The following is a 25,949-nucleotide window of genomic DNA, read 5'->3' as shown; positions in this document are numbered from 1 at the left end:
TTAGTAACATAACCCTGGCTCTACGCCTGGAAGGGCCTATCTCCCGATTGCAAGTCTCCCTCCCACAATCCTACCTAGAGTTGTGGAGATCTTCAACCGGCAATGGGGTGACGTGCGGTGAGAACTTCGAACCCTTAGCCGTTATAGGGAATTTCCCAGACTGGGTTACACTACTCACTCGTAGCTCCCCAATTTTCTCACAATGGTGGGTTGCCACCGGTTCTATACACAGGCCGAAAACCCAGGCGGACTCGAACCCATGCAGTCGGAGTCCAAAGCACAGTGCCTTAGACCACACGGCCACGGAGGACGACTCTTTTTGAGCAAATTGTAGCTAAAACCACATTAGAATACGGTCCTTATGGACAAAGATTTTATTAAATTTAAATAATGCTATTATCTCAACGATAGTTTTCGTATAAATAAAGAATCTTAAGATTTAACCAATCACTTTAATGTATTATAAACATACAATCTGTGTACAAGAAACCGATAACAGTAAGTAACTAAAGCAAACATAATTACGTTAATCGTAAAGTAACATTTCGACCCAAGAGAATAGTGTTACTGTTCGTTATTGCTCTTAACAAAGAAACTCCCTTAGAAGTCGAACAATGCATAAATTTCCAATTGTTAACAGTGTTGAATGCTCTTAATATTCAATTCTTAATCAAGCCTTAAGGAGTCAGTCAGTCCAAGTGTCTTAATGATATCTTTATGCATGCTTTATTCAACAGATTGTAGTTGAATAAGCCGAAAAGGAAGAATGAAATAATCAAGCTTGACAACTAAAGGTATATTTTTCTCAAATTTATTCAATGACATTTAATCATCCAAACACTAAAACCTCCGTAACAAATCATTTGAGCACACGATTTTAAAAATAGAAGTACAATATGCTAAGCATATTCACATTTATAAAGGCATCAGTTTTATCTTTTTATGTGCATTTCCTAAACAATAGTTTCAGATGTTAACAAATATATATTTTTTACAAGCAAATGCCTTGCTTCTTCATTGTAAGTGATGAGTTCCAGAGACTACGATTGTCGAGAAACAAGCTATGAATATGAAGAATTATATATATATTTATGAAATAAAAAGGAAAAGTGCTAGACTTAAGAGTACTGTCGCGCAAATCTTCTTGGCCTCCCTGGAAGCATACAAACAAAGATTTTGTGTGTGTTTTCTTTAGTATCCGGCTAACTCAGCAAATGTTTGATCCATCTCATCAGCCAAAGATTTGTATCTGTCTTTGTTGATACCCAGTTCATCTGTGAAAGAGGAACAATAGGAATTCGTTATCAGTGAAAATAATTGATTAGACGCTGCTGCTGGTCACTCACGAAAGCGTTAGCTTGTTGGCAGCCAATTGTTGAAGCCGAACAATGGCAACAAAAAGATTGGAAAAAGTTTTTTTTTTAAAAAAAATAGACTGAACGTGGTAGTATAAATGTTACTTGTTTTATTATTGTTATTTGTGAATTATCTGTGCACACAGTTTACGCAGATGCAACCTAATTTTCATTTTTTATATATATAAAGTATTAACATTTGTGCGTGACAGTTTCTTCAGAGAAAATGAATTGTAAGGAGGTAAAATAAAGAATGATATGCAAAGACAGAGTAGAAGAAGATCCAGCACACCGCCTAGAGGTTTAGTAGCCTGTGAGTTCGGAGAAAGTTTGGTCCAAGTCATCACATATTGCCTTGTATTTCTCCTTCTCATGGAAGAGATCGTCTGCAAGTAACAGGAAGGTATTGGTTAGCAAAAAAACGGCCACAAAAAAATAATAACTTGCATTATTGAAAAATAATAAAGTTAATAATATAGCATGTGATATTTTATTAGCAAGAAAGTAAAGCTTAGAATAAAAGAAGCGTTATATATATTTATTTCTGTCAGTTATTTTTTATGAAGGACTACATATTATTAAACTTTTTAACAAGCGACAACCAGACATTATGATTATTGCCACTTGAAAATATATATTTTTTGTAAACAGTGCTGAATAGATCAATGAAAATTAATAACAGCAAAAAAGAAGCAATTCTATAATATACATAATTTATATAAGAGGAGACTGAATTGAATTTTTAAAAATAATGTTACAACTCTCAATAGAATCAGAGGTACAATATGAGAAGAAGAACAACAACAAACAGTGAAATAAAAATCAAACAGGTTCAGTATGATATATAAAAAAGTGGACTCAACTGACTTCAGTCTCGTCTTATATCAACATTACTTTATATTTCATTATGATCGCACTTTATTATTGCATGCAGCATAACTTCTGACCTAATTAATATAACTAAGTTTATCATTTATAAATCAAATCATAAATTAGAATCGTGCATGTTACAAATTGTAATTGATATAGCATGCTTATACTCATAGAGCCAATGATTAGTGAACAGGCTTTAAAAATCTTTTTCTTTCCAAACAGTCACTTCTCAAAAAGTTTCCTCAGTGGAATTTTAATGTAGTTAATTCTTAACTTTCAAAATATACATTTTGTTGTAATATGACAAACTATATCAGAAAGATCTGTGTGAATTTAGTTCACAACAAATTATGTCACTTTAAATAAGCTAGCCAATATTGCATTCGTTATAAAGTTCGAAAAGAAACTTCAAGTATCTACCTTTTCATTCATAGAAGAAATTACATGTACCACTAACTTCATAAAAGAAACCTAATTAATATGGATTAGGAACACAATTTAACGAACAACAACTTTCTTAAATGTGTGTCAGTTGAGTGCGTAAAGCAAATCTATAAAGGACTTCGCAAGCTGAGTGTATGCACATCTGCACTCTGCATTATGTTATATAATAATAATGGTATATAAAACTACTCTATCAAGGTATGCAACTTTCATTGAAATGTGACTGAACTGTATGTATAAATACAGCTTATCACGTATTGGTTTCGCATGATTGTTCAAAATTATATACAATTGTTATTGTTAGAGAAAACGTTATTAGCTGATTTGCTAACATAATTAAATTGGTGTAGCTATTAGTTGTTAAAAATATTAAGTTGATAAAATGCTTGTAAGTTCGTATTGCTAATCAGAACGAATAGAAACAGGTGATGTGATAAGATGGGAATATTACAAGGATACTCCAAACTATAGTTCCAAGTAGGTTAGATTCAGGGAATGTCGATTTTTTACCTTCAAGCCTATCCACCTCCTTTTGCAGTTTCTTAACAGACTTCTCAGCATATTCGGCACGGGCTTCAGCCTATAAAATATAATTAGTCAATAACATGGAAAGATCTTAATAAAATTAAAATAAGGCAATGAAATGATATTTTTAGTTTCAACATATCTTACGTTTTTTCACAAAACGACTAAGTAAAATAACTTTAAATTAATAAAACTCTTTAACTTTCAAATAATAAAATTACACCACTAATAAATTTAGCTCTCCTCAAAATGATCAAACGAATATACATGTATTACACAAGAACCACTACTAACTACTTTAACTTATGTCGAAAATGTTTTGAATAAGGATTGTGTAAATATCAGGTTGCATATTATTTCCAACGTTAGAAACCTACAATATTTTAATTATATGTACAATACGTACTTTCTGAAGACGAAAAAGGGCAAATTGTTACAGTTACTATGCAGTTATCTTTATTTTAATATAGAGCATCACGTACTCTCGAAAGAAATTATATGAATTTCTTTGAAGCAAGCCAATAGACCAAAGTCATTTGCAAGTTTAGTGTGGTATTTTGAATTAAGATTCATTGTTAGAACAGATTAAAGTATGTCTATTTTTTTCTCGTCAACTTACATGCATTCTAAGATACACTAAATGGTCATATAAAAATGGAATTCTGTTGCCAAATTATAACACCATTAAGCCTTGTTTCCATGATTATGAAAAACTAAATATGCTGACCAAGGCAGTAATTTATTTTATTAAAAACATAAACTAAACGTAACGTTTCAACCTTCTAGCAAGGTCTTCTTCAGGCTTTTGTACTTGATACAGAGTCTGAAGAAGACCTTGCTAGAAGGTTGAAACGTTACGTTTAGTTTATGTTTCTAATAAAATAAATTACTGCCTTGGTCAGCATATTTAGTTTTTCATGTTGCCAAATGTTATACGATTCTTAGAAATTATTACTGAAAGAGATTCTTATTAATTTAATTTGAAATCCAAGTAAACAATTAAAATTGAAATTCCATTATTATAATAAAAAAAATGTAACGACGGAAATTATTTCATAAACATTCAAGATATGCTGCTGATTTCTGATAGTATGATGTAAGTGTTTCTAAATGTATATATCGCGAATGACTAGAAGCTAACAAACAACTCTTGATTTATTTAACTGCAGTTTGTTACAAGTAAAGCATTACCTCTTTTAGCTTGACTGAAAGGGTCTTGATCTGTCTCTTGTACTCCTCGACTCGTTGGTTAGCCTGAAATATTTGAATTAAAAGTAAGAAATGTGACAGGCACAGGTACATTTTACAGCTTACAAACTAAAATAGAGCATATTAATAATAAAAATTCCCCCTATATTCATTGCAGTAAAATCGTACTAAATTATATTGCTTACATGCATGGGTTGATTCTAAAGGAAGTTAATAACACTAAAGTTGCTGACCAAGGCAGCAACCAAACTGTTTTTTTTTTTTTTTGTTTAGTTCTTCGTCTGAGGAAGGCCCTGATACAGGGTAGAAACGTTACATGTAAAGTGTTTTAAAATCTTAATAAACTGCCTTGATCAGCAACTTTAGTGTAATTAATATGGATACAAGGCTAAATTATATTACTAAAGGAAGTTAAATTGCAATAATTGTAATTGTAATTGTAGTAACTTTCTGATTGTTAACTAACATTTAAAGAATGGTATTTTTATGAATCACAAACAAACGTTTTAGTAAGTTGCATTTCTAGACATCATACAATCCGCAAAGACGTCAAAATGAATTTGCCCCATGTTTTTCAAACTGCGAATTATCTAGTTCATTATAATAGGATTAATATTTACTTCCTAAAATTACTTCCAAATGTATGACAAATATAATTTGATATGCAAGATAGTACTTCTCTCAACATTTACATAAGATATATCAAATTTCCTAGCCTAGTTAGTTCATTACAAAGTTTTTCATCAAGTACAAAGCAACATGTATTCCTACTATTCGCATATAAAAGTACCGGAATGTACCGGGTTATCCATTTGGGTATGGATAAAATAAAACATTAATAGAAACGTAAATGTGATAGTAGGAAAATTTTCGTGTTGCTGTTTTCGTGTGTGAAACATGGGAGTTTTGCTGTAGTGTGTTGGCAACAATGAAGTTTGAACTGATTCGTTATTGTTAAAATATATTTTACGAACAGGCAACGGGCTAAATGTGTTCTTTGGTATGCTAAGTGTGAGAGTGTTACACAAGTCCACAAGTCCATAAGTCCAAAGACGCTGTCTATTCACAGAAACCCACAGATATTGATGATTTGAAACTCAAAATCACACAGGCTTTCGAAAGAATCACCCCAGAGATGTTACACCAGACGTGGAATGAATTGAATCACCGTTATGAGTTGTGCAGAGTTCGCAATGGAGGCCATGTAGAAAACTGAAAATTGTACCAAACTGTTAGTAGTGTATAAAAATAAAAACTCCCACCTTTCAGTCTTTTGTATACAATATTTCAGGTAATTACATTTGACCAAAAAAATTTCACATCCATTTTATTTTTTCCATACCCAAACGGATCACCCTGTTGATTGATAAAAGTCGTACCTTTTCCTCGGATACTTCCAAGGACTTCAAGCTGTTGCCGACGACTTTCAACTCTTCCTCGAGCTCCATGATCTTTCTGGAAAATTCAAAATTTGAGAACAGACTTAAGTAAGTTGAAAATGCCTTGTACAGAAATAAGTTATTTTCAAGAATGTACCATGTGTGTGCACATTATGTGTGAAATAAATTGTGTTGTTCTTGGAAGGAACTAAACGTTAGATCTTGAAAGTTTTTTTGAACAGAAAGTACATATGAGGCGTTGCGGATACGAAGGGCGAACTCAACAAACGTGCATTGTGAGGGAAATGCGTTTCAAGTTGTCAAGCACAGTGCAAACTCCACAAAAAAACTTTGGAAATCACGCATGAAACATTCCGATCTACTGTTACCAAGTTTTTGTGGAGTTCGAACTGTGCCTGACAACTTGAAACGCATTTCCCTCACAATGTACGTTTCTTGGGTTCGCCCTTCGTATCCGCAACGCCTCATATATTGTTTTGAATTGAGAATTAAAACTCACAAAAGCTATAATCTAAGAACTATCCGAAATTCCATGGTTCGGATCACACTTTAAACTGTAGGTCCAGTTCTGAGTAGTCCATATTTGCATAAAGTTAACTTAAAACAAGAACTCAAAACTCTATGCTACATGAGGTATCTTTTCACAAATACACATAACCAAAATCAATGTATAATTCTAAAAGATCGTAAGAACATTTAAACATTTTCAAAGATTAACGATTACATTGATCTCCGTTCAATTTGAGCGTCAACCTTCAAGGAGGTTTCACAGGAATGGAACATAGTTTACCTTGACATATCCTATCATAACCTAGAATGAAGTGGTTTAACATTGCCATTGGAATTCTGAGTTCCCGCTCTTTATTTTTATAATGCAGGGTATCATGAGCTTCGTAGATACACTGGTCTCATATTATTATCTACATGAGGAGAGTTGAAGATGAAGTCACAATATCTGGTAGTTACTGTGGACTACGACGACATGCAATCGCTATTCGGTCCTGCACTAATCTATTCGACCTGAACAAGTCTCGCTCGAAAATGTTGGTAAACAGATATAAACCTGTGGTGATACAATATTTCTGTAAGGGATAACCCTTCCTTATGACACCCAAGTGTCAACCTTACTTCCACGTAGTACATTCTGGACTGCATTTTGTAGACTAGCGAGGCTCTGGCGCAGGAGCTCACAACCAGTATAATCCTCTGTGGAGTTCGTGTTGTGTCGTCCATATATGTTTGTCATTATCCCTTCACACACCTGATCTTATCATCATTCATCCTCCCATTCACGATTAGCCAAAAGTGTCAGAAAAGGGAAGTAAAGTAAATCAAATCAATCATTCAATAGTTATCTCTCCCTTAGTATCATTCAGTTAGGTTCAAACAATGACTGTCTTCAACTCCTGCAGGCAGATAATAAACTTCCTTCTTGAAAGTTGGAGAATGCATATCCTTACCTACAAGGTTGCCACTATCGACATAAGATTTACTAGATTCAAGGAACTACTTATAAACTTAAATTAGCATGTATCTCTACTCACGAGTCGCCAGATTTCACACGATCCTCAGCTACTTCAAGCTCGTCTTCAACGAAGGCCATCTTACGGGATACCTTGAATCAAGATGGAAAGGTTTTTGGTTCAATGGGAATTCACAGAAGTTATGACAGCAAAAATATAATTATATCTGAGATTAATACAGAACGAGAATGGTTTTCATATTCTAATGTGTTTTTTTTTTAAAAAAAAAACAAAAAACTCGAAATGCATTAAAATATCTTGAATAACTGTCTTTTGTTGGAAGATCATAAGGCTTTAAAAAAACCTTCATGTCGCTTCGGTGCTGAGAACGTTGAGTGCTGTACTTATGATCTCACCTTCGGCGGTTTCAGGTGCGAGTCCTGGCGTGGACATGGGTGTTTATTTGTGAGTGTCCTTTCATCAATTTAATCTAATCATGCTTATCGTCGTGATTAGCTAAAGGTGGCAGAAAAGCGACGCTAAATAAGACTATTCATGACTGAGAAAAAAATTTGAAACCATTCAATAGGAAGAAAATGAACAAGAAAATTATTATTCTAACTTTATGATGCCTTTACAGTACGAGTATAGTGTGATATACGTACCCGCGCGTACATACATGCATATACACGAGTGTGCCAGTGTGTGTGTGTGTGTTGTGGACAATGAAAGGAGATTTTGAGTTCTTTGACAGAAAGAGAATTTCTGGCGTGGCATTCAACCTGTTAATGTAGATCAGGAAATTCCCAAGCACTGACCAAGAACACAGAGTGAGAGGAAGTTTACAGACCGAAGTGATAAGCGACAACACGCGACGTGTGACAAGCGACACGTGTCACTTGGAAACGAACGAGTTAATGCTTTTCTAGAGTGGATGGAGCTCGTGTAACTTGTCTCTTCGGTGTGTAACCTCCGTGTCGCGTGTCGCTTGTCACTTTGGTCAGAAAATTCCCTTAAGAGGGAAAGCATTGGGTTGTCCTAAAGTACTTTACTTGTACAGTCACGGACAGTTCTGGGTTGTAATGATCTAATTAGTGAGTAAGTATAACGCTGAGGCGTTTAATAATGTCCTCGGCTTGGGGAAGATTCATACGTACTATATGTATATGTTGGGTGACTTCTAGCTGGGTTAAGGGTATTTAACAATGGAAATCACCTGGCAAGTATTGAATTATTAAAGAGATGTGATGTTTTTATGTCCTTACTTCGTCTGACTTGCCGTCAGCGTCCTCAGCCAGTAGCCTAGCCTCCTTTAGCTGGTTGGTCAATTGGTCCATCCTCTCCTCGTCCTGTTGGCTCCTGTTCTCCAATACTTTGCACATTCTGAAAAAGAATTCAGTATATTTATCTGTATGTACTATTTTACTTGCATTGAATCTACAAAGAACAAAAAGAACTGTTTGGATATTATGTGTTCATATATTAATTTTGTCAAGGTGACGTGTGAAACATAATCAAATAAGTGTTTGAGCATCTGTGGAAAATGGTTCAGCACAAGAAATTATGTGTTAGCAAAACAATGTCCACGCTACAGCATACACAACCATATTTAAGATTCTATTTCGAGTATCTGTTTCTCTAGTTTGAATAGTTTAAATGAATATATTATTCAACCACTGCGTTATTCAAGATAAATTAAATGTATTTTTGATCTCTATATATAAAAGTTATTATGTAAGACACTATAATTTTCTTCCATGCTCTCAGTTCAGGACGAAATTGAAAAGGGGTGAAAATTAAGGATCACCTTTCAATTCTGTAACTAGCCACTCAAAAAACATTTAATGCATAGTAAATATGTGTATTCCTTTATAATAGTATGTTTTTTTAATAAGTTTACTCCTGGGAACAATGAGGTGGAAAGATGAATTAGCTGATTCGAAAACTGTCAAACCCTATAATCTCATCCGGGTTCGATACCCGGTGGAGGCACATAGTGGTTCGGATCAACTTTAAACTGTATATCCAGTCCCGATTTGCTTTTCTGTGCATAAGGTTGATTTAAAACACCAACTCAACCAACCAACCTATTATCTCATGCATGGTTATTGTGGAGGAACTACGTCAAATAAAAAACTGAATTGAAATTGATTACTTGAATTGTGTTCAATAACGCCTCGTTTAAAAGAACTACACCAAAGTAAAAACAATTATACAAACAGCTTGTTATCTACGTCTAGAAGGAAATTATAGGTATATACTATGTCAGTGTTTCAGCAAAGATTTGCACGTTAAAACTACTTAGCGCCTTGAGGTGTAAGTCCTGATAAGGAGTTCGTCTCCTTAATATGTTTGTTATATTCTATATTCTATCTATCTATAATAGATATTCGTTCTTTTAATTCACTTATCATGGGTGTACAAAGAGAAGGTCAAAAGGTGAGGAGACACCTGGCTCCCTGGAATGCGGAAAAATTGCTAATTATTCTTATTTCATTTATTTGTTTCACGTCTCCTTCATTCGCTTTATATGCTTTTCTAGATTTTCGTCTTTTTTCCTATATCGTAGAATCTATTTCCCCTTCTTTACTCAGTTTCTTGTTTCTTTTATCACATTTTTCTATTTCATTTTTCTGTTATCTTCTTTACTCTCTCTCTCTCTCTCTCTCTCTCTCTCTTTCTCTCTAGCTTCTATTATTTCTTTCCATCTTATTCATTCATTCACACGCTGTAATTCTGTTTCTTTCTCTTTCTTACACACACACACAAACACTCGCCTTTATTTGTTATTCACTCTCTTTGTTTACTTCTCCTATCTCTCTCTCTATCGCTTTCTCTGTTAAAACATTTCTATTTTACGATGACCCAAGAACATGACGTCACGATTTTCAATATATAGGCCTATCCCACTTGGAGAGATTATGTCATTTTGACACCCCCTCCCTCTTTTTAGCAAATTTTATGCAGGTACCTCTGTCACTGACCCAAATTTGTTCAGAAGCTTAGGACCTATGTGTTTGGGGAAGGGTTCAAATAGCCTCAGTGCTGACACCAATTATACTTTTTACTTAATCAACACATATTCGAAAATTCTAAATGAAGTATAATTGCATTCCACTTATACGAAACCCTCTCCCAACCTTACGCTGGTGGACATGTTGTTTACATAGATTAAATTTGTCTACAATTACTGTCTACTGCTTACTGGATCTAAGAATAAAGAAAGAAAGAAAGGATTCAAAGGTAACGGAGGGAGGGGAAATCTTACCGCTGGGCCTCATCAGCGGCGTGGGAAGCTTCAGACAACTTGGTCAGAGCTGTTCCCAATCTTTCTTCTGATCTTTCCAAGTTCTCCTCAATCATCTGGACCTTCCTGTTCAAGGATGCCACTTCTTGTTCTGTCTGGAAGAAGAGGCAAATTTGTCAGCTACAGTACCACTATACTACACTGTAAAATATCACTCATATTCCTTTTCCCGCCAAAAGTTTCCCTCCACAAGGAAGTCTGCCAATGTAAGTGTCAGGCAGATAGCACCAAAGCAAAAAGTTAGGCTGTTTGCGCTTTCTGGGTAGAGAACCAAATTCTCATAGGCCAGATCTACAATGCATTTCTTGATTCAATAATTACATCTACAATAATATTGTACATCATTATTGCTTCAGAACTACATAATTGTTTCTTATTTAGCAGTCAGATGTATAATACCACTGTTACTGCTTAACATATCGCAATGAATATATTAACTGTTTATTTGTTAATTATTTAATATTGTCTTCGATTCAACTATAGGTACACATTAAATTATGAAATGAATATCAGTATCGTACTGAAAAAACTTTCAACAGGTTATCATAACATATTGCACTGTGTGTGGGGGGGGGGTTGTATGTGTATGTGTTGGGAGGGGTGTCTAGATGGAAGTCTGTAGGGTTCTTTCTGTGAAGGGCCTATCAAGGCATTTTTCATGTAATATTTATTTTCAGAGCATTTTTTCTTTACACAAAACGCTGTAATTTGAAATTCTCACGTTTCTGAAACGATCTTGTACCTGTTTTATCTGAAATTATCAGTCCTTTGTAATAATAAACGCAAATTACTGTGACTAAAGTGAAATTACATGTGCAAGGTATATTGTTGAGGGTCATTCATTTTCCATGAGGGCGCGGCTTGCTTTGCTACCTTTCGGACGACCATGTGTGTGTGGGGGGGGGGAGGGGATGTGGTGTATACGCAACTATGAGTAAATTATTTGCCCCAGTGTGTAGAATATTCTTGCGAGGAAAAATACAAATATCTTGACATATAATTTGTAAGATAAACAGGACTCAAGTTAACCACCTCAATTCTTTTGCTCCGGATAAAAGTATTTCAATGGAGTTTGTGTCCCCTTCTCCCATTTCCAATGTGGCCCAGGATTGAAGGTTAACGCTTCCTTGTATTTAGCACGGCCATTGCGAGAAGTATACTTCGTCCTTTAATTTGAGATTTCCATCAATGAACTAACTCACTGAATGAACAACGATATCCGAATATGGATTTCATAGTGAGAGTCGTGAAATGCACGGGTTACAGAGAATCTCTGGAAATAGCATATTATTTGTTTGAAACAAGCAGGTCAACGTGCATGCATAGGAGGCTCCAACGAACTATTTTCTGCTCATGAAGATCCTGGATGTTCCCAGGCTCGCTCTATGTGGGTTAGCTTCTATTCTGGGACTGCTGACGGTATTTTAGTGAATCAGTCGCCCAAGCCCTCCGCCAAAAGGAATTCTTCTTCGCATTAGGAAGCCATGTTCAATCAGGCTTAGCGTTTGGTAACCTTAGACAAGTGTCAACGAAAGAATGTTTTACTTGATCTTCATATTTCAATCAAGACTCAGGCCTAGAAGGAATGTTTGTAAAATGAATGGTCATCATGAGTTTTTACCACAAACTGAGATTCAAAGCAAAGAAATAGAAACAAGCTTATTTTGAAAGGCGGCAAATTTCTCTGAAATCTGGAAATGGAAGGTGATGTCACAATAATCAGAAAAACCGCCATTACGGGACAAGGTAAATTCACTCCTACCCAAACAAATATGCACGCTAGACAGTTGATTTCCATTCCAATGGTCAGGCACGTAGCCAGGGGGAGGGCTCGGGGGCTGAAGCCCCCCGCCGAAATCCTACAAATATATAGTTTAAATAGTGTATAGTGGTAATTAATTTTAATAATAACCCACAGCTCTACAGCACCTTGAAGGGCCTTGGCTTACCTACCGACTGCTGGTCTCCCTCCCACACTGTTCCGCCGTCACCTTGTTGGAGCGTGGAGTTCTTAGACCAGTAAAGGGGTGACGGGTGATCAGCCCGACGAACCCCCAGCCGTTTACTGTAGGTCTTCTCGACCGGGTTACGCTCACTCACTCGGAGCTTCCCAATTTCCTCACGATGGTGGGTTCGAACCTACGCCGTCCCGCAGTGAACGATCTCAAGACGAGTGAACGCCTTAACCCGCTCGACTACGGAGGAGGACTGGTAATTAATTTTACTTCCTTGTATAATAAGTTGTAATATACTGCGAAATTCATCTTTAGGGCTTCCATCCCCCAACTTGTTGGCCTTTAAATGGCAGCTGCTGAAAAAGGATCAGTACCCTCCGAAATAAAATTCTGGCTACTGGCCTGCCAATGTCATATTTCCAAGTATCTAGTTAAGGTGACATTGTGTCACGATCAGCGTTTGGAATGTCTGTGATTTACTTATATAATTGATTTCAATTTGTGTTACAGGTGAAATTATACAATCTAATGTACAGTGGGATCCATGAGTATTACCATGCAAATTGTCCATCACTATGTTCGTGCACTTTATTTGACCCAATAATAGCTTCAAGAATTAAAAGAAAACTCAAAACAAGCTGTTGACAACTTCTGCACCAGCATACATAAAAACTATCGCTTAGAAACACCCAGGATGTGAGAGAAAAATTAATGAAAATAGTCATGGACAATTTGCACGGTAATACTCATGGATCCCACTGTACCGAACCCGGAAGAACTACAATCAAAGAATCGCTGACCCAAGTCAACAGGATATAAACGTTGATAGGGTCATATAAAAGAAGAAGAAAACACATTACAAATCGAGCAGAATACAGAGGAACGGAAAACCTTTAATATTTAACACAATATATCTCGGAAAACGTTTGGAAATATGAAAATTATATGTAAAAATAACTAAAATATATAAAATATATGCTAAAAGGTAATATATGTAAAATATGGAAAATAAAAATAGCATTTTTCGAACTTACGTACCACGATTCGCAAAGATAATAACAAAATAATATTGATTATAGCATCACATGAAGATGTGTATTTACTTATAAATCCGTTCCCTGAGAGTTATATATTGAAAACTAACGTATATTTAGCAGTTGGGTGTGTATTTCGAGTTTCAGTAAATTGTTGTCTTGAACTACATACATTGGTCAGGGTCTTCTCCTTGTCCTCGAGGTTCTTGTTAGCTGTTGCCAAGTTGTCCTTTGTTGTTGTGAAGTCAGTTTCTACTTGAGACAGCTTCTTCTTCAAGTCCTGCACTTCTTCAAGGATCTGTAAAGATTGAAAGAAATTAATGTGTGTTATCCACCCCACCCACTTAACGCTATACAAGGTGGTTTATATTATTGCTTCATAACCTGCTTGAAAATTTAAGTTACTATAATCAAATTTCTCCCACTTAGCAATTCGTTCTAGTAGATATGGAATTATGTTACAACTGAAAAACAAACTTTAATTATACTATAATAGAACTCCATAAATCCAATAATTTGACAATAATATTTGAAACATAATAAAGAGACAAATACTTTTAGAACCTTTCTTAAGTTTTTGGATATAGTGCATTACGATTGTAAAAATATGGATTATATTGGTTCAGGTTTTAATATTGGTCCTTAAATTTAAATTTTTCATATTTTGAATTAATTTTGTGGTAACAAAAGTGTAGTTTTGTGGTAACAAAAGTGTAATTTTTGATATTGAACGTTGAGCTATACGTATGCGTAATAAAATAACTGATTGTTTATAACGTACTAACATTAATATGTAATTTGTGGAAGACTTCACAAACAAAATTAATAATTTTGTCCGGATCCGGGTTTGAATCCCAGCCTGGGCATGGATGTTCTTTTTTAGTGTACCTTCATCAATTTCATCATATCATTACCCATCCTCACCGTCGCGATTACTCAAAAGTTGCATAAAAGTGAAAAATAAGAAAAATCAAATCAAACCAACTGCTCCTTTATAATGAGATTCATGACATGAAACTGTTACAGTCTTTATCCTATTAAATCTTTTTGAACCACATGAATATGATAATATTATACTCGACATAATTATAATGTGGATATTTAAAAGGTTATAGCTATGAATTATTTTATAACAGGTTATTTTGCATATTTCAGTTTCTATTGCACATACAATTATGTTATAGCAGTAATTATACACAGAAATTGTAATTCGTATCAGATATACTGACATCTTGGAGGATCTATCAAAGAATAGTGACATGTTTAGTACTCATTGTTGACCACAGTACATTTTCTGGTTCTCGTTAGGTAGATGTAACAAATAATCAGATACTTGTATTTAATAATTTGTAGGGATATGTAAGATGGTGAAAATAAAAAAAAATATGATGATCTACAATATTTAGACTTCCACTCTTAAAATATACAAAATTCATTATGATATTATATAGCTTTTAATATACAATTTTAATTATAGCTAAACTTTCATAAAATATACAGCTATTTACCTTATTGTGTGTGAGTGGTGAGATTTTTTCACAACCACCACACACACAGCAACGGCTTATTACAGTCTCTTGTATCCTACTTTAAACTGTAGGTTCAGTACCGATTAGCGTCTCAGCATAAAGTGGTCTTAAAACAAGCTTTTATAACGAGCCTGTGTGTATCGTTATCCTCCCACTCATGTGACGTCATAACCATTCTGATAAACTGACTGAAACTCTTCTAGCACAGGCCTGGCAACCCAGCACATTTGTGAAAGAGCGCTCTCGTGTGCACGCGTGGTCTGGAGAGCGAGCAGCGATACTATAGCGTTGGAAGAGACACGGAAATAAGGGACTGGGCGAACCAGGGGGCTACGTCGGTCGCGTTATTTCAGTGGGAAACCTCTCGTCATCTGATTCATGAGCAACAATGCAGTGTAGCGTTGAAATCAGGCAGAAGAAACAGTAGAGAGTTCCGTGAAAAGAAGGACTCCTTCCACCGCGGTACTTTTTCCCCTCTCGACGCCAGTGGCTCACCCACTCCTCTGCTGATTATTGAACTAGAGGTTCAGTGTGCAGGCGGAATGCTCGCACCGCACGGAGAACTCGCTGACCTCTACAAGGGCAACCGAGTTTGTCAATGCTGTTCTAGCAGCATTCACAATATATGTTCTCAATGTGTAGTGGTTTTTTTGTAATAAACAGTGGAGATTGCATATTTACAGGACTTACGACACGAGAAATTTATTTCTGGAAAACAGACAGGGGGACAGCAATATCAGGTGAGACGGCAAAGAAAATTCCAAAACGGAGATGTGCCGAGAGGAAGGTTTGGGGTGGTCAAATCTCTCCCCCGAATTACCTTCGAAATAATAATGCTGTCTTCAATTATTTTCATACAGTATTGCATAGCCTATATAATACATCTGACCATGACAATTATGACCCTATCAAAACCTCTCCTGAATTTAGAAGAGTCACACTCTAAGATGGGAACCAAGAACTTCCTATAATGTGAGAATGGCACTCGATTGCAAGTATCTCTTTGCATTACGTGCAAAGCCTTCGTTTTAGCATTGTCATTGTCATCAATTGACTGAGACATATTTTCATTATAATCCTGTGTTTTTGTCCATGACAAAAACTCATTTACACTTAGATCTTAAAACATTTTAGGTAATATATATATATATATATATATATATATATATATATATATATTCTGATGCATTCGTTGAAAGTTTGATGAATGATTTAAATGTCCAAAGCATGCTGTGAGAGACTTAATAATACATTGGGAGTCTGGGAAATGCTTTAAAAATCTAAAAATATTTTGGACCCATGCTCACCTTGTCAGCTTTCTTGTTAGCATCCCTAGCCTGAGCCTCAAGGGCATCTGCCTTGTCCATGGCATTGTCCTTCTCCAGCTTCATCGCCTGCATCTTCTTCTTTATGGCATCCATGGCGGCGGTTGGGTTTTGAACTTCCGGGTGACAAAAGAAAAAGCTGCTGAAAGGGGAAAATAATAAGCTCTCAGTCACAAGTCATAATTAAAGCTTCCTTTTATACTAGTTTCCTAACTCGCTTGAAAAACATACTAAAACTCTCTAACAGGCTGTAATTCATTGAAAATGTTTATTTAATTTGAGATAAAATTAGTGTATATCACATTGATTAAGATTGCAATTGCAGAAAGATTTCCCCCAACAACAGAAAGAATCCTAAAGGAAATCCTCTCACAATAAAATTCTAGGTGGGGAATTTTTGTTGTAAGAACGATGATAAACAGTTTTAACTTTAAATATAGTACTTTACTAAGCAATAATAAAAAACACATGGAAAGAACGAAGGATAATGTCTATCTCTGTATTTGTTTGTGAGTGTTCTATGCTTTCACTTTATATATATATATATATATATATATATATATATATATATATATGAATATCTCTTTCAAGGGACCATTGACAGAGCTACGTACACCAATAACAAAATATGCAAAAGAAAAGTAAAACAACAATGCAAGACAAATATAACTATGAAATCTAATTGATTTATATTAATGAAAACAAAAATTAAACAAAAAAGTAAACTTAATGAAGCAATTTGAATTATTTTGCAATTTATTGACATTTTGAACCAGTTGGTAAAGGAATTAGTTTGCCGCTTTATAAATATCTGGTATATATAAAGGTAACAAATTATTTTTTAAATTTTTAGTAATTTACTTTTACATGTAACATCAGTCTTCAATGATTTCTCACCCTGGAATAACATCAAGTACACATTGGGAAACAAGGTAACACTGTTTCTGAAATGTCAAGTATATTTGTTGTGAAACAAATAACCATTTCTTATGGTAAGTCAAGTGCCAATTCCTGTTATACACAATGAAGTGCAAATTGTTAGTGTTGCACCATAAATTTCTTTGATGTTCGAATATTCATAAAGTAACTTTGACATTACAGCAATATCATTCAATAACTTTTCTGTGCGGTTTGTAACACTGAGTCCTTGGTTGTGCGAGTGCTAATACTTATATCGAACACCAGATTGCAGCACTTACAAGGGAGGTTTGCTACAGCGAAACTGCAAGAGAGGGAAGTTGTTTCAGAAGCACACCGAGTGGGAGTACTCCGAACATCTGATTGTAAGTGGTTGGTACTCAGATTTGAAGAGATTCTTAAAATTGTTGTGTATTGATGTTTTACGGCATGTGTGCTAAATTTTCCTAGTTGTAGTGTTTACAGTGATGTATCCCCACACGTCCAACACCCCTAACAACCCCTCTATGTTTTTCGTACTATCTCCCGCCGGCACTCGTGGTGGAGTGGTTATCACATCGCGCTACGACGCCAGGGATCCCGGGTTCGAATCCTGGCCTGGGCATGGGTGTTTGAGAGCGTCCATTCATCAATTTCATTATATCATCACTCATCCCTATCCTCGCAATTAGACAACAGTGACACAAAAGCGAAGTAAAATAAATTAAATCAATCAATCGTAATACCTCGATATATTTCACGAAAGTTCAATTTATGGTCTTTTCTGGCGGTAAATTTACATTTTCATGAGAGTTTTCGTATTCGTATATATTTTATAAAGTACACGTTTTGATTTCATTAGTCTATTTTTGTTATATTTCCCCTCATTATTTTCGCTTATTCTAGTATTTTTTTTTAAATTGATGATTTTTATGGATCAATGGAAATAATAATAATTAATGATGGCGATTTCTATTTTTTTTCTCGGCTGAAAGGTAATGTGTATATAAAAAAGGGAATTTTGTACCTAGGAATGTGAAATGCTTGTATAGGCCTGAGTCGAGTTGAAATGTCGTATCCAGGGGTTGCCTTTGTGAAATTATTGAATTTTCTGCTTCCTTGCGAGAAGTAAGTGGAATTGTTATGTTATATAATATTACCTTGTATGTTTTGTATATTTTCATAACGTACTATTAATTTCCACTTTCTTTAGTGTTTACATTAGTTGAGACTAATACAAAATTAATAGTGTTCCAAGTAGTTTTGAGATTGTGGAAATTTCCATACAAACCAGATCACGCATGTGTAACATGTGAACAGGTGTGATCAGTAGTAAATAAATAACTAGTGGAGTACAGAAGAATAAAATAATGTTAACAGATATAGTTTTATAAGAATAAAACATAATCGTTAGAAATACACATTCCTTAAAAAGAAAAACTGGCCAACTAAACAGACCAAGAGCTACTTGAATTGAAGGAAGGGTCAGGTGGAGAGGAATACGAGGTAGGTACAATTTCTGTTTAAGGTACTATTATAGTATGGGGGAGACACCTATAAATCATATATTTCGCACTTTTTTACATTGCTAACGTACTATTTGTAATTTCCTAAGGTGAAATAATGCATTTCTAACTAAGATAATGTGTATTTCTTACATTTACGAGTACTTACTGTTACTTGTTACTTCGCTTCTGTAACACATTATGGCGGGCGATAGCGTACTGGTTCAGGGCGCGTTGTGCGAGTGTTTTGTCGATTTATGCAGTGTTGCAACCTCGTTCACCGGAAAATACCTACTTTTGTGCCCGGATTTGAAATTATGCTAATACCTCGCAAACCATTGACGTTAGCCTCACAAACCATTGACGTTAGCCCCACAAACCATTGACGTTAGCCCCAAAAACCATTTTCGTAAGGTTTGTTTAGTTTAAGTTATGTTAGGCATAGTTAAAAAAAAATTTAAAAAAATACTCGACACGTCATGTTCTAGTGAAAACACGGCGAGTTTGAAATACTGACTATGAGGTTACGTCATCTTAACACACGGAACATTGTGATCTCGTGCAGAAAGCAAATGGCGGCAGCAGAAACAGCGTGTAGGACAGAGATTTTCGCAGAAAACAATATGTATTCGCATTAAAATGGATGAAAACTACATTCACGAACTTCCACAACGCTACAGAAAATGATTTCCGTAAGTTCTTTCTCCTGTAAATTTGAAGAAATCTGTCTCCCCTATACTATAATGTTACCCTGTTTTAAGCGAGGTAGTGGTGTTCTTTTGATCCAAGATGAAGGAAGACATCACTGAGAGGTATGAAATGGGGAAAGAAGCAAGTTGGTAATGTGTAAATGCTTCTTTCCTCATTTCATATGTACCTCTCAGTGATGTCTCGCTTCATCTTGGATCAAAAGAACACCACTACCTCGCTTAAAACAGAAAATTGACTAACCTTGTTTCTTGCATGGAGATGTGAGTCGTGTTTTACTTTTACGGCCTCGGCTTTTGTCATAGGATTGCCCAGCCATTACAGTTTTCGCTTTTGGAAGGAGGTTCTTCCAGTATTGAGGCGAAGTGATAAGCGACGCGCGGCAGGCGACAAGCAACACGGGCCCCATCCAGTCTGTAGGAAAGCATTCATTCACTACGCAGTATGTGCTAATACGGTCCAGTCCAAACCGGCAAACGAAACGTGCAGCTTGTCATGTCACTTCGGTACGAAATATTTAATTTATTTCTGAATGTTCGTTTCCAAGTGATGTTTGTAGCCTGCTGCGTGTCGCTTGAGCTTTTGTCTAAGTCCATTTTATTTTAATAATGGGGACTGAGCCTGCAGTTTAAGTGGGATCGGAACTGCTATGTGCCTTAATCAGCTACCGAACCACGGACCCCCAGATGTGAGGGTGGGACACCACCCTCAAGCTAGGAAAATTTATGCGAGGTATCCCACTACCTGTCCTCAAGGTTCCAACAAATCCCCGCACTCAGCAAATCTCCATTTCAAAAGCTTACTCAAATACGTATACATATACATATAACTGATTGATTTGCTTTATTTTACTTCGCTTTGACTCTTGTGGCTAATTGCAAAGATGGAGATGAGTGATGATGTGATGAAATTGATGAATGGACATTCACAAACATCCATGCCCAAGCCTGGATTTGAATCCGGGAGCCCTGGCGATGTGCTAACCACTCCGCCACGGGAGCCGGCTTATGCATATACTGTATAACAAACCTAAAAGGTTATACAATAACCTAGAAGGCCTGCGAGTTTCGAATGATAAGCTCTGGAAATATGTTCTACCCGCCGCTTTGAAAACGTCAGAAATGGACAAAATGTGAAAAATACACAAAGATCATTTTGTTTAACTGTAAGCGGTTAAGCCAGTGTTTCTCAACCCCCGGACCGCGGCCCGGTACCAGGCCCTGGCCGCGATAGGTTCTCCTGAAGTTTGCGACTTACAACCCGAGCTGGCAACCATCTGGAAAGATGGTCTTTCGTTCTGGTTTCACCAGCGATAAGAGGAAATTCTTTCTCGCCAATGTAGGTGAGAAATCAAAGACGCTGAGAGGGGACTGTCGCCCGTGCAGACTAAAAATTTGAATTTTAACGGTTGGGACTGTCTCGAGTTTGAGCCGGAAGAAAGATGACCCTCAGCTCGGGATTGAGTTTGACTGCGATAACAGAAAACGCTTTCGTGACATTGGCGTGAGCAATCAAACGATCTATTAGGCTTTACGCGTTGCTTCCCGCCTCCAAATTTGGAGATTGACAGAAGGGCACCTGAATTGAATTTCATTAACAAATACTAAAGTGGAAATATTTTGATTAATTTGAATTTTTAGGTGTCCGAAATGTAACATACCAGTAAAAATCATTACTTTCCAAATTAATTTGATGACATTGGCCAGAGGAAACTAAAAGTTTCCATTAGATCAGTCGTCGTCAACTAATTTAAACGAAATTTTACATTTGTCAACACGCCTAGACATAATAGAACTTATACTCTCTATGATTATGCCGTAATGTATTTATTAATATTAAATTTAAAGGGTACATATTAATTAATGTGTAAAGTTAAAAAAATCAGAAAGCTATTTACGAATAAAATTGTTGGGTTCGGATCATCCACTTTTTAAAAATGAATCTACCTGTACTCAGGCTCACGAAGATTGAGGACCAATGGCTTAAGCCCTATTTGACAAAGTTACAAGTAAAGAGAATTGATTACCATAAAGCGGTAGCCATATTGATGACGTCATAACATGCTCGGGCAAGGTTTCGTGGGATTTTCTTGCGGTTGGTTTTAAAACAACTGATACTGACATAATGAAATGAAATATTACTTTTAAAGATTTGTTTCATATTCATTGTCATCAATGATATGTACTTTCTATCTAAATTCGATAAGTTTGTGACTGGTTACAAAAGTAAATCGCTTTCGAATTAATGCTCGAAAACTGGCATTATTTACTGTCTTCTTGACAGCTTCCTATCTGCATTCCATTGAACAATAAACAGTGTCACACGAAATAGAAGTTTCGATTCTGGTAACAATGTGCGAATGTGCGGTTCAAGGACATCCACCCAGATCCGCGCTTCCCTCTTCCTCACTCCCACTCCTATGCATTCCCCGTGCAGCACCCAATGAACAGGCAGAAGGCGTGTGTTTGGAGGGGAACAGGCGACTGCGTGGGGAGAAGATGCCGTGACCTTGAAGCGCAGTTTGGAAATGAAAGCAGTATAGTTAAAATTTTCCAATATTGTAACAACGTCACTTTGGGTGCTTATTCCAATTGCAAGGCCATGCGTGGTTGAGAATTTTGAGTTGACGTTTGTTATGAACGATCCACATAACCACTAGATACGATCCAAGCTTCACTACTCTAGTCAGCAGGGGGGACTTTTGATCAAGTATTGGAGTTAGCTGGGGGAATGTTTTGCGAAACTTTTGCTAGCAGGGGAGGTTACCATCCCCCGCATCACCCCTCACTTCGAGCACTGACTCCAGTATAAGTGATGTACATAGAGTGAGATTACTTTCGTAACATCTCTGGGTGTTCTGCATTTGCAGCTTGGGAGCGAGTCAAAAGGTTCGAAGCCTCCAATCAAGAAGCGAGCCGCTGACGTCATCTGAACCCAGCACCTATCGCTAACTCTCCTGCTCACGCTCTACACTGTTGGTAGGCTCGCTTGTTGGACTCTCACAGGAAGCTGGGGATCTTTTGAAAGTAATCGGACTATACTAATTTTATGAGGGATAGAATGACTGTAATGGAGGCTATCGGTATGTCTTCCTTTTGCAGTCCTATATTATGCCATACATTCCTACACTGGCGTTCTTTTTACGAAATATTGGTTAAAGGAGGAGGTTTATGATTTGTTGGATTACTTTGTCCTATTATACCTTTCCAAATCCAGTAATGAGAGACCCTTCAAGAATTATATTCCCTGCCATGCAGAATTTTCCAGGGAGTCCATGTGACGTCATGTTTACTTGTCATCAGAAAAATGAAACGCTTTAAAGAATAGAAAGACAAGAGTATAAAGAAGCGGCAGAGAATGAGATAAAGGAAAATTCAGAGATCGGTAGAGAGGCAGGGAGAGAGAAAATGGAAGAGAAATAAAAATTGAGTGACAGAGAAAGAGGAGAAGAGTGGGAAAAAATAGCAATAATTGATAGAGATAGAGAGAGTGAAGAAGACAATGAGACAGACGCAGTGGAGGATCCAGAAGTTACATTTGGGAGGGGCGAATTTCAGTCGGGTACTTCACCTCACCGACCTTTTCTATCCTACACTTGCACTGTTTCATCGTTATCGTATTGTAAAAACGAAACAAGCTGACTTCCATGTTCTAGAGATTAGAGTATTGTTTAAAAAAAAATAGGTTTCCAGTGCTGGAATAAATGGTTCATATTGTGTAAAATGAAGAAAGTGTGAGTAACAACTAGATTAGGTGTATACTGATTTATTGAACATGCTTATTTTTTGGAAGAGTAAATATTTCTTTCTTGAACTTGTTTGGATGGGCAATTGGCTTTTCTCTCAAGGGGTCTCGATCCGATTTTGAGGGACATTGCACCGTTGTTAGGATTCAAATTTGAACAAGGTCCAGTTGCGATTGATCTATCTGAGGATAAAGTTGATTCAAATCAAACTTTGAACATGGTGATAAAAGAACATTTGAGCTTTCAAAAACAGTAGGCATAATAATTTATCCAAATCAGTGGCATATGCTTAATCTAAGACCTGGAATAGCTCTGTAGGAAGGGAGAAGATGAGGCTAATTCTTGACTTCTTCAAGGAAGTCATGTTGTCATCACAACGGTAGTCAGGTTACAAACTTATAAAAATTCAGGTTGCCAACTCCTAAGAATTCAGGTTGCCAACTTCAGAATCGCCATTATCTTCTTTTTGAAATCAGGTTAATTCACAGTTTCTAATAGATTTTTCTTCAGTATTTTACTTTCAAGGCTTCAGGCTTTGCAGGAGGGGTGATCACCCCTATCGTCCTCCCCGTGGATCCGCGCCTGACAAGACGGGAGGGGAGGGGAAAACAGAAAATAAAATGATCAAGTAGAGAGGAAGTAAGCACAAAGTAATACAAGACTGAACAAAATAACGAGGTTCCAAAATTTAAAGAAATGCGCCGCAGACAGAAGACAAGAGCTGCTTCAGCTTCGTACAATTCCGTCCCTTCGAAACAATTATGTCCGACATTTGCTGCCGGCTGTACAATTATCTACTATTTTCACTAAAACGATAGACCAGTCTGTGTAATTTTTACAGCAGGCAAAAGTCTACAAAGATTTTTTAAAATAATATAGCTGTTGAATGACCATCGTAAAGTAGGCCTGTAGAATTTGTCCACGAGGAAAATTGTTCGTGATAAGCTTGTATCTCACAGCCATTTGTCTGCAGCAGCGCCGAAATATCACACTGAGCGTGAACACTTAGCTATAAATAGAATATCGGAATCCGGAAGACTTCTACAAGTCTGAGGTAGATGTATCATTTCACGTTCCAACTCGATACAGCTTTTTTTATTATTATTTCCAGGTTGATTATTGTAGTTAACAATATTTACTTTTAATCATACACAGTGATACAATGACAACAACTTTGCACACTTGTTCTTTGATTTTCACTGACATTACCTCAACAAAACATGTGCGCACGATGTTGTTTAACTGATAAGCAGAATTCAATTAAATGTATTAATGATGAGCTGCTAAAGCAAACATCTTGGGTTCGAATCACCGGATGTGTGTGGGATTGTGTGTGTATGTGTGTGTGCATGACAGTTTTTCCTTCCACCACCACCATGCATACCAACTTCCCCAAAAACATATTCAAACTTGAAAAGTAGGCCACACGACACACTGCATTTTCATTACACTATTGTTTATACTTACCCTACACCACACACGCACACGCACATACACACACACACACAAGCGCGCGTGTCTGTTGTAAACTTATATAGTTGTATATCACTTCTAAGGTCATGCAATAGCAGGTCATGTGTACATTGTTGTTTCCAATATTTCCATCACACTTCACTATCACAGTTTATTTAACTTTCGTCTTCTTTTTCTTCTATGTAACAGCGTTGGAAGGGGGACTAGGGACGTGTCCTCTAATAATCCGAAAACGCATTATGTATATGTAAGATTTTGGTTTTATACACTAAATATATCCCGACTAAAAAGGGAAGAAAACTCATACCCACTACAGTAGTTGATAATGTTTTTTTTTTACTTTTTAGTTATTTTTCTAATTATATTGGAAATGATTTATAGGGTAATTTAATGTAGCGGAAGAAATGTGAAACGAAAGCAGAATTGTGAAGAATAAGTTAGTGGAACGGTAAACTGTCTGGAGCAAGTTCATTGATGTTCATTGTTGTGGTTTAGTTCTATTCAGTATGGTATTCAAAACATTTTAGTGGGGGAGGGAGGGATTCCAGTGTCTCCTTTCGAAACATGGAGACATTATATGAATCATATATATAAGATCCCCCTAAGGACCAAAGGGGAGGGGGAATTCCCCCTCATCCCCCACTTCAAACACCACCTTAATACTACTATTACAATGCTTCATAGGTGGGACTAGAAGCAATAAACAAACCCCTAATGTAGCATTTTTAAAGCACATGTTAGTGTAGTGTAGGGAAACACCAATTAAAGCTCTGGCAAACGTAATAAACAGCTGTTAAGTGTGTTTAAACTTGAGGATAAACCGTGACTTACCTCGAGAACGGCGGACAGACCTGGAGTGCTGCTGAGGTAGGGAACTGCTAGCGTCACCGCTTGGTTTGGCAGCCCAACGAGCACTGCGTACTAGAAGCAAGCCGAAATCCAGTCAGGCCTCAAGCCTTCCTTACGAGGGTGGTCCAAAAATGGCGATTTGGCATGCTAAATTTGGCGGGAACTTAAGTTCGCGGAGAGCTTCGGTGAGAATAACTCCAGAGGACTCTGCCTGGTCACCCTGCTGGCCTAGATCTTAGAACGGTCCATGATTCCCCTCCCTCGGCGAAATTTAGAAAAGAACACAGGAAAAGACAAAGACATTATTGAGTAAAGTTAGGTCAGTATATTTCATTTCTTCTGTCTCTGAGCTG

The 25,949-nt window shown here is 36.5% G+C and overlaps 1 protein-coding gene across 3 annotated transcripts; it reads right to left on the bottom strand.

Moving 5' to 3' along the window:
• Window positions 1–432: 432 nt before the first annotated feature.
• On the bottom strand, window positions 433–25,702 carry Tm2 (tropomyosin 2). Of its 3 annotated transcripts, none has more exons than XM_083140970.1 (10): window positions 25,579–25,702; window positions 16,402–16,561; window positions 13,738–13,863; window positions 10,538–10,671; window positions 8,535–8,652; window positions 7,351–7,421; window positions 5,786–5,861; window positions 4,389–4,451; window positions 3,183–3,252; window positions 433–1,741 (listed from the first exon to the last, which is right to left on the bottom strand). In XM_083140970.1, the coding sequence occupies exons 2-10, from the start codon at window positions 16,513–16,515 to the stop codon at window positions 1,659–1,661; spliced, it is 855 nt and encodes a 284-aa protein (XP_082997096.1). In that variant the 5' UTR covers window positions 16,516–16,561; window positions 25,579–25,702; the 3' UTR covers window positions 433–1,658. The 3 variants fall into 3 exon arrangements, with proteins under 3 accessions (XP_082997096.1, XP_082997098.1, XP_082997097.1); XM_083140972.1 differs by having other exon boundaries at window positions 433–1,274; XM_083140971.1 differs by having other exon boundaries at window positions 16,402–16,558; window positions 25,579–25,694.
• Between the last annotated feature and the right edge of the window lie 247 nt (window positions 25,703–25,949).

This window comes from Lepisma saccharinum, chromosome 19 (genome assembly GCF_977018435.1).
Source record: "Lepisma saccharinum chromosome 19, izLepSacc3.1, whole genome shotgun sequence".
Lineage (NCBI taxonomy): Eukaryota > Metazoa > Arthropoda > Insecta > Zygentoma > Lepismatidae > Lepisma > Lepisma saccharinum.
This window is presented reverse-complemented; position numbering and strand designations above follow the sequence as displayed.

Excerpts from the sequence above, each read along its gene's own strand:
- Tm2 (XM_083140970.1), bottom strand. The coding sequence starts at position 16,515 with ATGGATGCCATAAAGAAGAAGATGCAGGCGATGAAGCTGGAGAAGGAC. Across the intron at positions 7,422-8,534 it reads CTGACGGCAAGTCAGACGAA|GTATCCCGTAAGATGGCCTT; the intron begins GTAAGGACATAA and ends TCTTGATTCAAG. Across the intron at positions 3,253-4,388 it reads TTTCAGTCAAGCTAAAAGAG|GCTGAAGCCCGTGCCGAATA; the intron begins GTAATGCTTTAC and ends TATATTTTATAG.